The sequence below is a fragment of the Pinus tabuliformis genome, chromosome 8 (assembly GCF_031772625.1).
Source record: "Pinus tabuliformis cultivar Carrire ecotype Pingquan chromosome 8, CPIR1, whole genome shotgun sequence".
In the NCBI taxonomy this organism is placed as follows: domain Eukaryota; kingdom Viridiplantae; phylum Streptophyta; class Pinopsida; order Pinales; family Pinaceae; genus Pinus; species Pinus tabuliformis.
Genome location: NC_142294.1, coordinates 789,667,186 through 789,682,724, shown reverse-complemented (window position 1 = coordinate 789,682,724; position 15,539 = coordinate 789,667,186). Strand labels below are relative to the sequence as shown.

The following is a 15,539-nucleotide window of genomic DNA, read 5'->3' as shown; positions in this document are numbered from 1 at the left end:
CTTTAAAGAAGCTATTGATATCTAGAAGAAGTTGTAACAGTGATTGAAGAAGCATCTCTAAGCCTTGAGAAGGAATAGTCTCTTGGATAGAAAAATCTCTTTGATTGTCCTATAGCAATCAGTGATAAAAGGAGCAACAGCATATTATATTCGTTTTATAACTTATCCTAAAGCTCTAAAGCAAGAAAAGCAAATTACAACAGAAGGGTGTGTTTGAGATCTTCTATTAGTGGTATCTCCATCGAAGAAGCTTATTGAGGATTTGTAATAAGCTCCCTCATTATAGTCATTGGATAGAGTTGTGATATCAAAAGGTATCCCTATTTGAAAACTCATTAAAAATAAAGATTGCATATAGAAGAGCATGGCATCCTTGTAGCAGACCTTGTAGCACCCTCTATGATCTTGGAGGACAAAGGTACATAATCATGAGGTACATATATTATATTCATTTGTTAAGGGTCTATCATGAGATATTTTAGGGTTAGTTGCTTATATGATTCTAGAGTTTGTTGTCTTTATTATCGAAAGTTATTGATATTGGTATTAATATCTAAGACTGCAAACCCTATGTGACACATGAAAACCCTAGTCATGTAGAAACCCTAGCCTTAATCACTCACTGCTCTTGACTTCTAGGGTTTGTAGATAATCTAGGGTGTCAAGTAAACATTATTGTTGATTGAAGGAGAAGATAATTTGATTTTTTTCTCGATCTAGGGTTTGTCCTTGGAACCCTAGGATAGAAACCCTAGATTGACAAAATTGACATCATGCTTTTGGTATCACATATTTTGCTTGGTTATATTTGTCAATAAGTATTGCAGGCATAAAGATTATGGCTAAATTCAGAAGGATCTCTTCAAGGAAACCCTACAAGGTTTGTAATCATTAGACTGAATCTACCCTTATCATATTATCTCTTGTTTGATCATTTTTGGCAAGACCCTAACCTTTAGGGTTAACTATAAAACCCTAGCCTGTTGATGCTTAGGGTATGTTGACAATGAAACCCTAGCCAATTTAGGGTTTGATGTTAAAGAATAGAACTCATGATTAAATCCTACTATCTTAATGTTTAGGGTTTTGATTGTGTTATAGTCATAGTTTTAAAAATTGGAACCGGTGACCGGACTGGTCCACCTAATAAACTAGGTTTCAAACCGGGACTGGTCAGGTCTTAATGAACCGATTTTAAAAAAAAATACATAAAATAATTAATTTTTAATGAAAAACGATTTTTAAAATTTAAAACCATGATTCCAAGCCAATAGAGACAAAATATGCAAAGTTTGTTCATTTATATACCATGTAAAGGTGAATATATCAAAATGGCACCAAGTGAAATACATATCATCGACAAACTACATAAGCAATGAGGCTCTAAATGGCCTCTAGAGTCCGAAAACAATGCTCTAAGCTATGGGACCATTGACCTAATACAAGTCTACATATCAATGATCAACAACATGATCACTCCTCATCATGATCAAATTCATCACCACTACTACACAAGAGATCATCAACATGAGCTACATAAATATTATGGCTCAAAGTTTGAGGACTCCTAAAACTCCTCTACAACATTAGTAGTAGTAGTAGCAGTAGTAGCAAAAATAGACATCAAAACTACAAATCATTGATCAACATGGTCACTCATGAAACAAAGCATTGATTCAGCGCTACTAGAAATGGGACCATCAACAAGAGATACATAAACATCATCTAGCTCAAGTCTTCAGACTTGGATTGCTCAACCTTATAACATGATAGAAATTGAAAAGGTTTAACATGCCTAACCAATGATTTTGGTTTGAGTGAAGGGTATAATGTGGTGGAAAAAGATTAGCATGCCTAACCATTTATTTTCCTTTGAGTGAAGGGTACATTCTTGTTAAGGCCATGGTAGAGGAGTTCAACAATCAATACTACCAACATCACTAAAGTTCAATTTTCAATGCCACCAACATCAATAAAGTTCAACTTTCAATGTCACCAACATCAAGGTTCTTAAAGGGCTTCATGTTCTTGATCAAATGCCAATCTCATACCCTCATGCATGATAGAATCAAATGGAAACATTGCAAACCCCCAAACCATGAAGTTTGTTGAATTTTGAGTGAAATCTAAAATTCTAGTTTCTCCATATGACATCCAATGAGGTTGAAACCACTCTCAAACATCCTGAGTCATTTCATGGTAATGTTAAAAAATTAAGAAAAATGATGAAAATGAAAAATAAAGGAAATGTCAATTTTACTTTAAGAATTTAACATTACCATTAATTGCCAACATTGCTAGGGTTGAGATGTGTCAGTAAAATGAGAAGGTAGGCATGCTTTTCTTGGAGGGACTATTTTAGGAGGAAAACAACCCCAAATTTCCCTCAAAACAGTGTCAAAACTCACAAAATTGCATTATGTGGTGTTTATAGTTGTCGTGGCAATAAATTGGCTAGTTTATGATGGAACTGTTGAAAGATATGTAACTAGGTTAGGTCTTCATAAATGTAATTTTGATATTTATACTTATTCAAGAAAAGAGAAATTATTTTTGTATTATTTGCCAATAAGTTTCTTGCTCATTGAAAATAGGTCAAGCACATTTTGAAGTGCTTCTAGAGAGCCAAAATCAAAATGTAATTATGATAAGACCCTTTGAGGGCATGTTACATCATGTACGGTATCATACAAGGTCATGGGAACACCTCCAAGCATAGTCAAATCCTCTCCTAGCATCAACGAAGTCTCCAAGCAGCGAAACGATGAATAAAAGTTGAATTATAGTGCAAACTGTAAGTCGGCCTAATGGACAGTCATGTCGGCTTGAAGAGGAGGGACACACCTCTATTTATAGAGGTTGTCCACTCCTCAAAAGGACAATAAACTCGCCCTGAAATCCGCACACAAGGAGAGGGCTAAGAAAGACGCAAAAAGCTAAGAGAGCAGGTCTACAAGAGCAGCAAGACGAGACAAAACAACGAAGGAGAAAAGACAATTTCTAGGGTTTTTGCAGCCACACATGCGAGGTTCAGGAAGGCCTGCCTACAACCTAAACAATAGAAAAGTAAAAGTCTTCATATATAATTGTTTTGGGTGCAAACTAGGCCTCTCTCTCTAGCGAAGAAGGAAGGAAAAGAAAGCGAGGAAAAGGAGGATTATTTTAGGGTTCTGTCCACACATGCAACAAGGAAATCTTTGCGGATTTGACAGCAGTTGAAGACAGCAACATGAGAAGCCTCATTCAAATATGCATCTAGGTCTACAAGATATCCAAGGAAAGCGAAGAAGTCTCTACCTATAATGAAGTAAAGAAGCCCTAATATTCTAGGGTTTCTCCTAAGAAGAAAAGAAGTCTAAGCAGCAGAAGAAGGATGAAGTGTTGAGGAGTAGAGTGCCTGAAGACAGAGTTCCATGTGCCAGAAGTTATAGTACAGAAAGAGGAAGGATTTGACTTATGCTTGGAGGATGTCCTAGTCAAAGGTTTAGGGTTTAGCAGTTGTTCAAATAAGAAGCTTCAATAAGAGAAAACTTACAAAGGGTTTTCCTCTCAAGAGTGGAGATGTTTTGTCCCTAGCAAAGAGCCAAACCTTGTGTTCTTGTTATTTTTTTTTGGTAGCAGTTGGATGAAGTACACACATAAGCATAAGCTAACAAGAAAAGTAAAAAGACTCCACAAATTGTTATCAAGTAACGAAGAATCATCACAACACTAATTTGCCCTAGATTCTTCAACATGGTATCAAACGGTAGGTGACACATCAAGGAAAGGGCAACTCAAGAACACTCATCAAAAGAAGCATCTACAAAGTTGAAGCATCAAGCATAGAAGTCTCAACCACTTCAAGGACAAGAAGGGTCTACAATCCATCATTCATCAAGGAGGTCTACAAAGCTAGAAGAAGAGCCTTACATAAAGGCACCTACAAAGAAGAGCATATTGGAGCAGGACCTACATCAAGCTACAAGTCATCAAGCAAATCTCATCATCAAGCAAGTCCACTTGAAGAAGGCAACTTGAAGAGCATCAAGATCCAGGGAAGACAAGCCACCAAGCCTTCAAGGAGGAAGCAATTCCATTACATCTCAAAATCTATCAAGTAAGTACATGTCCCCTTCTGAATATACATCAATGTCTTTTTGCAAGGAAAGCAATAAATTGGTAGGTACCAATAACTTTCTTGCATGGAAGAAGAGGACTGATCTACTTCTCAAGGAAAATGAACTCCTAGAGCATGTCAAAGGGAATATCACTATCCCTGCTATGGAGCAGACTCAAGCGTTAGCCAAGTACAATAAGGATGAGACAAGAGCTCAAAGGATTCTGATAGAATCAATCAAAGACTCTCACTCCCTATGTCTCCAAGTTTGAGACATCGAAAGAAATTTATGATAAGCTAGTAGAGCTATTCTCAGTATCCACCACCGAAGAAGTAATATCTTTGAGGAATGAATTATACAAGATGAAGATAACAAAGGAAGGAATAGCTCCCTACTTCATGAAAATCTCTGAAATGAGAGATCAACTTCAAGAGCTTGGGGAAGTCATGTCTGACAGAGAGATGACAATTGTTGTACTCAATGCTCTACCTAAGGAGTGGGGAAACTTCACATCTAGCATTTATGCCAAGAAGGAAGCAACCACTCTCAATGAAATGTGGTCTCTATGCAGGACAGAGGAAACCAGGCTTAAGGCAAAAGAAGATGTGGGATCAAAGGAGCAAGCATTTGCTACCATGGCCAAAAGAAAGGGTAAATTTGGCAAGTTTGGTCCACAAAGAACAAACAACAAAAAGACATGTCCAAGATCCAATATTTTGGATGCCAAGAATATGGACACTACGAAAGGAATTGTCCTAAGCTTAAGAAGGACAACAACAAAAGGAAGAGGGAAGAAGCTCACATAACTCAAGAGATGAAAGAAGAAGGAACGAAGCAAAAGAACGAAGATCCTTCGGATCTCTACCATGACTAGGTCAAACTCTTTACTTCTACACTTCTTTCAAAGTTTTGAATAGAATAGGAGCATGTAGGAATAAATTAAATAGCATGGCTAGAATCACCCTCTAGAATCTAGCAGCATGATGTACATAGAGTTCTAGACACTCATGTAGATGTAGCATTTATGATAAAAACAAAAATGCATAAGTAGAAATGTCTTCTAGAATATAGGAGCATGGCAGATATAGCTCAAGATATTCACGTAGAAGAAGCATACCTAGTATAGGGCCTCATCCACGATGAAAGGAAAATTGATCATGATAAGAATCTTAAACTACCTACATCATCAAAAGAAAGGACACATTTGCAAGGCAAGGATCTTTAAGATCCTGTGATGGAATCTTCAAAAGAAAGTTCATGGACCAAAGCAGATGTCTCATTGGGAATCCCATTCATGGGATTCAAGAAAAGGATGATATGCAGGCAAGCTAAGATGAAGCAAGAAGGGCCACACCAAAGGATGATCAAAGGAGAATCAAGATGAGGTATGTATGCATTAAAGTTTAGTCATGTTATCATTTGTATATTATTAAGTCATGGGTATAGTTCTATAACATGATCAAGCATGAAAGAATCTCTTTCACCAAGAACATGCTCGAAGGCATGTACCACAATGCAATGAAGGTCAACAAAATAATATGCTCACATAAGGAGCATAAGATTGCTAACTAAGAAGCAAGAAGAAATGCTGACAAGTCCAGAAAGCAAGCAATGAAGGAATGCTCTCACAAGAAGCATTAGATGGTTGACCTATCTATCTGAGAAGAAGCAAATGAAGAAAGAGATCAAGCATGTGAAGAACACCATGATCACCAAGAATCACTATTTGACAAAATGCCTTGAAAGATATCTCCCGAAAGAAGGCAGGACAACTCTGATAAAAGAAGAAAGGACCCTTGACACCTATGAAGGCCTTGGAGATACAAAGGTGCAGATAACTGATTCTACTCTACAGAGATGTCGTGATGAAGAAGCCATCCAATAAAAGAAAAAGCAATGTTAAAGCAATATCAGGATGAAATCATGAAGGGCTACTAGGTCAAAGCATGTAACCTAGCAAGCACTATGAAGCATCCATGGGGAGAGTATTCCAAAGCATGAACAAGATGACAAAGAAGTAGCCAAGATGACAAGAAAAACCTGATAGTCAATTTCCACAAAGTAATGACATGACAAACCAAGAAGGAAAGTGATCGATGGATGGTGCGCTACCTCGAAGAAGTTCAATCGAAGACTTCGTGACATCAAGAAAGAAAGGAGATCAAGCAACTGAAGAACCCACGAAGAAAAAGCTGTTGATGAAGGAAAGAGTCCCCAGTTAAGAGGAAGCTCTAACAGGTCCCTGATCAAGAGGGAGTTTGGATCACCCCTGATTACAAAGGAGTGACGATTGTGTTTTCCATTTCATGGGTCATGCACTAGACCAGGACTAACAGTCGTAAGTCTAGATGAAGGCCATGAATGGAAATGTGGACACAAGATAGACACATCATTCTTGTCTTCACTTGGGAAGAAAGAATAGGAGGATTAGGTAATCATCTGGCATCGATGCTCTTTGAGGATTGTAGGGCATCCAAGACAAGAGTAGGCAAGAGGACCGATATTCTTTGAGGGCTGGGAAAACAAGATAAGAATAGTCCTAGAAGGTCATACTCAGAGAACACCCAGGTGGATATGTACCTTGAGAGACAATGATGAAGGTGTCTATAAATCATTGGTCTCGCTAGCATTGTAGCTCATGGTCTCGTAAAGAGATGGAGTTGTTAGTCAAGGCCTTTCACTATGACAATGTTGATGAATATGATGATATAACAGATGGATTGCAAATCCGGTTTCTCTCATGTGAATTCTTCAAGATTGAAAATTGCCAAACACCTTGTAATTTTGTATGAATACCTCCCTAGTTAAGAGGGAGTGTTGAAGGAAATGTAACTAGGTTAGGTCTTCATAAATGTAATTTTGATATTTGTACTTATTCAAGAAAAGAGAAATTATTTTTGTATTATTTGTCAATGAGTTTCTTGCTCATTGAAAATAGGTCAAGCACATTTTGAAGTGCTTCTAGAGAGTCAAAGTCAAAATGTAATTATGATAAGACCCTTTGAGGGCATGTTAAATCATGTATGGTAACATACAAGGTCATGGGAACACCTCCAAGCATAGTCAAATCCTCTCCTAGCATCAACAAAGTGTCCAAGCAGCAAAATGATGAATAAAAGTTAAATTATAGTGCAAACTGTAAGTCGGCCTAATGGACAGTCATGTCGGCTTGAATAGGAGGGACACACCTCTATTTATAGAGGTTGTCCACTCCTCAAAAGGACAATAAACTCGCCCTGAAATCCGCACACAAGGAGAGGGCTAAGAAGGATGCAAAAAGCTAAGAAAGCAGGTCTACAAGAACAGCAAGACAAGGAGACAAAACAGCGAAGGAGAAAAGACCGTCTCTAGGGTTTCTGGGGCCACACATGCGAGGTTCAGGAAGTCTTGCCTGCGGCCTAAACAGCAAAAAAGTAAGTCTTCATATATCATTGTTTTGGGTGCAAACTAGGCCTACAAGGCCTCTCTCTCCAGCAAAGAAGGAAAAGAAAGCGAGGAAAAGGAGGATTATTTTAGGGCTCTGTCCACACATCCAGCAAGGAAATCTTTGCGGATTTGATAGCAGTTGAAGACAGCCACTGAGAAGCCTCATTCAGATATGCATCTAGGTGTATGAGGTATCCAAGGAAAGTGAAGAAGTCTCTCCCTATAACGAAGTAAAGAAGCCCTATTATTCTAGGGTTTCTCCTAAGAAGAAAAGAAGTCCAAGCAACAAAAGAAGGATGAAGTGTTGAGGAGCAGAGTCCCTGAAGACATAGTTCCATGTGCCGGAAGTTATAGTGTAGAAAGAGGAAGGATTTGACTTATGCTTGGAGGATGTCCTAGTCAAAGGTCTAGGGTTTGGTAGTTGTTCAAATAAGAAGCTTCAATAAGAGAAAACATACAAAGGGTTTTCCTCTCAAGAGTGGAGAGGTTTTGTCCCTAGCAAAGATCCAAACTTTGTGTTCTTGTTATTTTGTTTTGGTAGCAATTTGATGAAATACACACATAAGCACTAATAAGAAGAAGAAGAAGCATAAGCTAACAAGAAAAGTAAAAAGACTCCACAAATTGTTATTAAGTAACGAAGAATCATCACAACACTACTTTCCCCCAGACTCTTCAATAGGAACTAGCTGGTTTGACCATAAATCGGCCAGTTCCATCATAAACCGGTCGGTTAGGACCGGTTTTGTGAAATTTGGGCAAAATGGACCTTTCAACAGGGTTTTTTGGCCGGTTTGACCCAATCGCCCAATGAACCGGCCAGTTTGACCGGTTTTCGGTTCAAGCCGGCTGGTTTTTAAAACACTGGTTATAGTAAAACCCTAGTCCTTTAGGGATTTGCTATTGAGAACATATAATGAAATCCTAGGTCTTTAGAGTTTGGTGAATTAGGGTTTATGACAAAACCCTTGTATTACCAAATCCCTAGGAATGAAACCCTAAGTGTATAAGCTTCTGCATAATTGAAACCCTAGTCTGGTCAAATTGTTGAAGTTTGATGTATGTATCTAGGGATTACGATAAAAACCCTAGTAAGAGATTGATATAAGAATGAATCCCTAGATATGAAATTCTAGTATGTTAACTTGATTGTTATTTAATGAAATCTAGGGTTTGTGACAAAACCCTAGCAGAATTTGACATAAATTTCTAGGGCATAATATTGAAAATGTAAAATGTTATGACTGATTTGCTAACTTGTTTCAGCTCTTGATATCAAATCCTTAAGTCTTGATGATGGAATCTAGGGTTTATAACAAATGTCAAAAACCCTAGTAAGTTGTTGAAAAGATGTCACCATTTTTAACTATGAACCTAACTTGGTCTAGATATTTTTTATGCTTCCATTGTAATGACATAATTTTGACTTCATGCTCTTGTACATACATATTTGTGTTTGGTTGTACTTGTTGTTGAAGATATGCAAGTACAGTCTTCAAGATGATGAAGATGCTTACCTCGTATTTGATGATAATTTGATGATGATGTTGAGCATGATGGAAAGAGGGAGCTATGAGAACCTTGATAACATTAAAGTATACATTAAAGTTAGATAGATGACCTTGTTTCCATGTGAAGGAATGATGAAGTTTTGGAAGGTCTAAAATTCTCTGATAAAATTGTTGATGCAAAAGGAAGAGCCTGTGTAAAGAATCAGATAGTTGATGGACTTGTCCCCTAGTTATTGTTGAATAATCTAGGGCAATTAGTATTAGTAGGATTCTTCTCGGCTTGATAACAATTTGTGAAGTGCTTTTACAATTTATCTTAGCTTGATCTTCTTCTTATTATTAGTGTGTGTGTTTACTTCATCAAACTGCTACCAAAACAAAGAGACAAGAACACAAGATGTTGTATTTCTACCAGGGCCAAAACCTCTCCCTCTTGGAGAGGAACACCTGCACAAAATTCTTCTTAAAGAGATTCCAATTGACAAACACCAAGACCATAATCCTTGACCTACTAGGCCACTCCAAGACCAAGTCACCAATCCTTCCTCTTACTGTTGAGATTATCATCAACATTGTTGCTTCACCAAGTTCATCATTCATGCACCTTCAAAAAGATATTCATCACAATAAGGAGAACATAATTGTTGCACCATATCTCCAACTTCTCTTAGATCATTACTGCACTTCTCACTAAGATCATCATCATGTTGATGAGACTTCCATATTGAGATATGTGAACACTTCAATGATGTCTAGTGTGTATAGTTGAGAGCTTCTTGTAATAGGATCCTTATCATGATATATATGCCAACATTGTCCTAGTATGCCGAAATTGTAATCATGATGATCATTCAAAATGTTATACTCTTGTACCCTGTCTGAGATACTGTACTTTTTGGGCAATCCGAGATTTTGTACCAATCTGAAATTCTATACTCCTGTACCCTGTCCGAGATACTATCCTTTCTGGGCCATCTGAGATTCTGTACCACACCTCCGAAATTTCAGACAAGTCCGAATTGATACCTTCCTGTAATGCGGTGACACTAACTGGGTATATATAGTGGTTATGCCTCCATTTTTTAGCCGACTTGAACAAGTGAAGCGTTATGTCATTTATATGAGCCGACATGTTATCTTTTAGTTGTTTAATTCATTTTTGCAGGCCGACATGATGTTCTCTTCATCGTTTTTCTTGCAGTCTTCTTAGTGAAGAATGGTGCTTGTCTTGGAGGTCTTCTTGACACTAGTTTAACCCATGTACATTATATAAATGCTCATAAAGAACTCCTTAACATAATCTTGACTCTTTGACTTCTCTAGACCTATGGAATGAGCAAGAAACTCATTCATATAATTTTATAAAAATAATATTTCCTTTTCTTGACAAGTACAAAGATCAAAATTACATTGACAAATACTGAACCTAGTTACACTTTTCTTCAACACTCCCTCTTAACTAGGGAGGTATTAAAAATGGTACTTGGTTATTCTCAATCTGAAGAATTTCTCATAAGAAGAATTGGATTGGTAATCGCATCTGTATAGCATCATATAAATCCACATTGTCATAGTGCAAGGCCTTGACTAATAGCGCCATCTCTCCAGAGACCATGAGCTACAATGCTGGCGAGACCAATGATTTATAGACACCTTCATCATTGTCTCTCAAGGTACATACCCACCCGAGTGTTCACTGAGTATGACCTCCTAGGACTATTCTTATCTTGGGTTCCCAACCCTCAAAGAATATCAATCCTCTTTCCTACTCTTATCTTGGATGCCCTACACATCATCAAAGAGTATCACATACTAGATGATTACCCAATCCTCCCATTCTTTCTTCCCAAGAGAAGACAAGAATGTTGTGTCTATCATGTGTCTACATTTCCATTCATAGCCTTCATCTAGACTTATGGTTGTTAGTCCTGGTCTAGTGCATGACACATGACATGGAAAAACACAATTGTCACTCCTTTGTAATCAGGGGTGATCTTAATTCAAACTCCCTCTTGATCAGGGACCTGTCAGAGGTCCCTCTTGACTAGGGACTCTTCTATATATTAGCAACTTTTTCTTTGAGGGTCCTTCAGCTACTTGATCAACTTCTCTCCTTGATGTCATGAAATTTAGTTGAGCTTCTTCCTTGTAGGGCAACAACCATCGATCACTTTCCTTCTTATTCCGTCATGGCATTCCTTTCTTCATGGAAAGTGGCCTTCTTGGTACATATCTGGAACCTTCTTCATATGGCTACTTCTTTTCTCTCCATGCTTCTTTCAGGAGTTTCCATCCATCGCATGAATGTTGGTTGCACTTGTACTTACAAGTCTTGTTCTAGTAGCCCTGCATGAACTCATCCAGATATTATTCAAGAAATTAAAACATTATATTAAATTAAATCATACCTTACGAGATGGCTCTTCATCATGACATCTTCTTGTAGGTATCAACATCCTGCACACATATTGTCACATCTCCCAAAGATATCCATTATCAAGGGTCTTCATTCTTTTCAGACTTTCATCAGAGTCTTCATATCTTTCTGGGAGATTTCCTAGTCAAATCTTCTTGGTCTTTTGGATATTGATTGCCTTCATCATGGTTGCATATCTTACGATCTCTTCCTTCCTCACACACTCCATAGCTTTCAATTAGAGTTTCTTTATTGTAGTCAATCACCTCCTACTTCATATGAGGAAATATTATATTGATTTCATCTAGTGTGACTTATGCCTTCCTGCATCTTTTCAGAGGAAGAGATCATTTGTCTCTTGATCATGCTTCTTAAGATAGAAGCAAAGATCCATATTACCTGCAACCATACAACATGACATTATAATATTAAACACAACCATACATACCTGATTTTACCTTCAGGTCATCGAGGCTTCTTCCAACAGCTTCCTTGATTGAAAAGATCTTCAATCCCTTGATCTGCTTCATATCATATCATCATCTCATGGATTCCATACGTTGGAGTTCTTGTTGAAACACTTGCTTCCTCTCTAGATTAGTGAACCCTACGATGAGGATTCCATCAAAGAATTTTGAGGATCTTGTATATCCCCAACTGGCAGATGTTTCCTTTTTGACTTGATGTATGATGAGCCTTAGATGACTCCTTTCTTTCCTTCAATGTCCACTGAGGTTCCCAAGAGCTATATATCCTACACGTTGTGTTATGAAACCAGCTCACAAAAAGATAGAAAAGATAGATCAACGCCTTAGAATTCAGCCTCTTCAAGGGGACAACCTCCTTTACATTACACAAATGAACAATTCTTGGATGATACAAATGACATGACCTCCTTTCTATATATAGGAGTCTAAGGGGTCATAATATAATCAAAGCCGACATAACAATAATAATGTAAGGGCACAATAATAACAATAGTGGGCTTCTATGAGGCACAATAGTAACAATATGGGGAAGACATGGGTACAACAATATAATAAGGGGGTTGTACTAATAACAATAAGCGGTTACACTAGTAGTATAGGGACCTAACATGCCCCTCTCCTTCAAAAAGTGTTGTCCTCAACGCTTGAGTAGTTCTTGATGCTTCTGTATAAAATTCTTGTCCTCCCAATTGGAATCTTCAGCGGGTAAGTTCTTCCACTTGATGAGATACTCTGAAATTGATCGATTTTGTAGCTGTCGGTTCTTGTTTCTGTGATTGCTCCAGGTTCCAATATGATTTTTCCTTCCTCTTCAAGTTCTGGCAATATTGTTTGAATTGGGATCTTCTGCAACTTTTGAATGAGTGGCCATACTTCTTTGTCCTTCTTCCATTCATCCCTTGCTTCGTTTATCCAATCTGGTTGGATAATACAAATAGCACAAAACAATGCTTCCACATCCTCATCATTTCTTGAGAGTGCATCTGCAACAAAATTTTGCTTCCATTTTCTGTAGATGATGTCAAAGTCATAACCCAACATATTTGTGACCCATTTTTTTTGTTCTTCTAAAGATAATATTTGTTCTAAAAAGTATTTAAGACTATCATGATCCATTTTTACCTTGAAGTGTCTTCCCATTGGGTAAGGTCGCCATTTCTTAAGTGCATGTAGTATTGCCAAACTTTCCTTCTCATAAATAGCTTGCTTGAGATGTAGACGTAAAAATACTCAATCACCTACATCACAAATTTTTTCAGTACGATGTTGATCCACCTGTTGTTTCATTCGATTCCGCACCAAAGTGGCGTTATCCTTTAAAAGTTGGAGAACTTGTTGCTGATGCTTGATGTGATCTTTCACTGCTTGAACCTTTTTCTTCTTGATATGTCCTTCTATCTTCAGAGTTTGAGGAATGGTAATTTCTTCCAATGCTTTACAAGATATGGTCGGATTCATTTCTTGATGCTCGATGTGATCTTTTACTTCTTGAACATTTTTCTTTTCGATATGTCCTTCTATCTGGATAGTTTGAGGAGTGGTAATTCCAGCCAATGCATTACAAGATATGGTTGGATTCATTTCTTTTTTTTTTATGTGATCTTTCACTTCTTGAACCTTTTTCTTCTTGATATGTCCTTATATCTTGAGAGTTTGAGGAGTGGTAATTCTTGCCAATGTTTTACAAAACATGGTCAGATTCATTTCTTCTTTATCTAAGGTTGGGTCCTGGCATATATCCTCTTCTTTTGATGTTTCTTGATCCTTTTCTTCCTCCTCTTCATACTCTATGTAAAATAATTTCTTCTCAGCACACTTATGACCTTTAGTGCATTTTCTATCACAATTGTAACAAAGCCCTTTTTCTCTTTTTTCTTCCAATTGTTGTGGTGTAACCCTTGTAGGTTGTGGAAAGCTAGGAGAAACAACACTTCCATCTTTATAGTTGTGAGGGGTAGAATTCATTGTTGCAATAAGTTTGCTTTCCACTTTGTAACAAAGCCCTTTTTCTCTTTTTTCTTCCAATTGTTGTGGTGTTGCTCTAAAGAAGGTATTGCTCTTTGTATTCTCACAATGTGCTATAATTTCCTCCGTGAAAATTGACCACGTAACAAGTTGCTTACGAAAACAAAGCCCTTTATACCATAAAAATTGATCTTGCTCTAAATATGAAGATGCAAACATACATTTTGTAATAGTGGTACACCATGTAGATCAAAATATTTCTCCATCTGTAGTATCCAATTTACTGGATCCTTGCCATCAAACTTCCTCATCTCGCTTTTTCTTAATTTTAGGAGCTCGATCTTGAAACGACTGTAACTCTGTACTTTCGGATCTTTAAGTTCTGAAATTGTGATCTGCAGTAGCCCTCTGCATCCTCTTTCCAATGCCACCAGTCTGATCGAATTTAGATTCTCCAAGAAAGAGTTATGCACAATCTCCCAAGATGACTTGATTATATACCTTTTCAAAAGAGCGAACTTGTATGAAGTGCCACGTGTCACTGTTTTGACCTTAGGATCTGAAAAATATACACAGAAAGCTACAGTCTGTTCTCTTTCTGTAACTTTTTACGAAATTTCAATCTAATGCTCAAAACAAAAGTTATTACTATTTTCCCCATGTCACCTGTTTGGAATGTAATTCGGGAATCTGCAAAAATGCCAACTTCCTCAGATCATATCTCCGCAAATATAGCACGAAAAGCTCTGAAATTCGGACTCGAGGTTCAGAACGATTTCAACCCAAATGGGTTTTTTTTTAGTGTCTGAAACGTCGCAGAAAAAACGTTATAGCGAAAATGCCACGATGACCTGTTTGGAGCAGCGAAACCCTAGAATCCAAAGCTCTGATACCAAATGTTATGAAACCAACTCACAAAAAGATAGAAAAGATAGATCAACACTTTAGAATTCAGCCTCTTCGAAGGGGCAACCTCTTTTACATTACACAAATGAACAATTTTTGGATGATACAAATGACAAAACCTCCTTTCTATATATAGGAGTCTAAGGGATCATAATATAATCAGAGCCAACATAACAATAATAATGTAAGGGCACAATAATAACAATAGTGGGCTTCTATGGGGCACAATAGTAACAATATGGGGACTACATGGGTACAACAATATAATAAGGGGGTTGTACTAATAACAATAAGGGGTTACACTAGTAGTATAGGGACCTAACATGTTGTCTACCATGGATTTTTGTCCCTTTTGTCCTTCATGATTCCCATGGTGATGTCACGAGCTCTTGCTTCTAATGCTTCCATGATGCCATGATGCATCTTATTATCATTGTCATATCTTATAACACAAGATCTAGGAGCTTATGATAGGACCTTTTTGTGAGGGATACTATCTTACTCATAGGAGAGATTTGTTACTCCCTCTTTCCTTGGCCCTTTTCTTCAGCTTCCTCCATCTTTCAGTGATATGAGCTTCCAAAATATTTCTATAGCATTGAATCTTAACTATACTTATTTTGTCTTGCTTGAGGACCAACCTTGCCTTCCTTTTCTGCACATGGTTGAGTTCTTTTAACCTTCAATATTTTTGCCATCAACTTGTCCTTCTCTATCTTGCATAGAG

The 15,539-nt window shown here is 37.4% G+C and overlaps 1 protein-coding gene across 1 annotated transcript in view; it reads right to left on the bottom strand.

The window, feature by feature from the left end:
• LOC149237948 (uncharacterized) overlaps positions 1-10,169 on the bottom strand; it is a 39,802-nt gene extending 29,633 nt beyond the window's left edge. The window contains exon 1 of the mRNA XM_089369433.1: positions 9,903-10,169. Within this exon, the coding sequence (XP_089225559.1) occupies positions 9,903-10,169 (267 nt within the window). The remainder of the gene's footprint in view (positions 1-9,902) is intronic.
• Between the last annotated feature and the right edge of the window lie 5,370 nt (positions 10,170-15,539).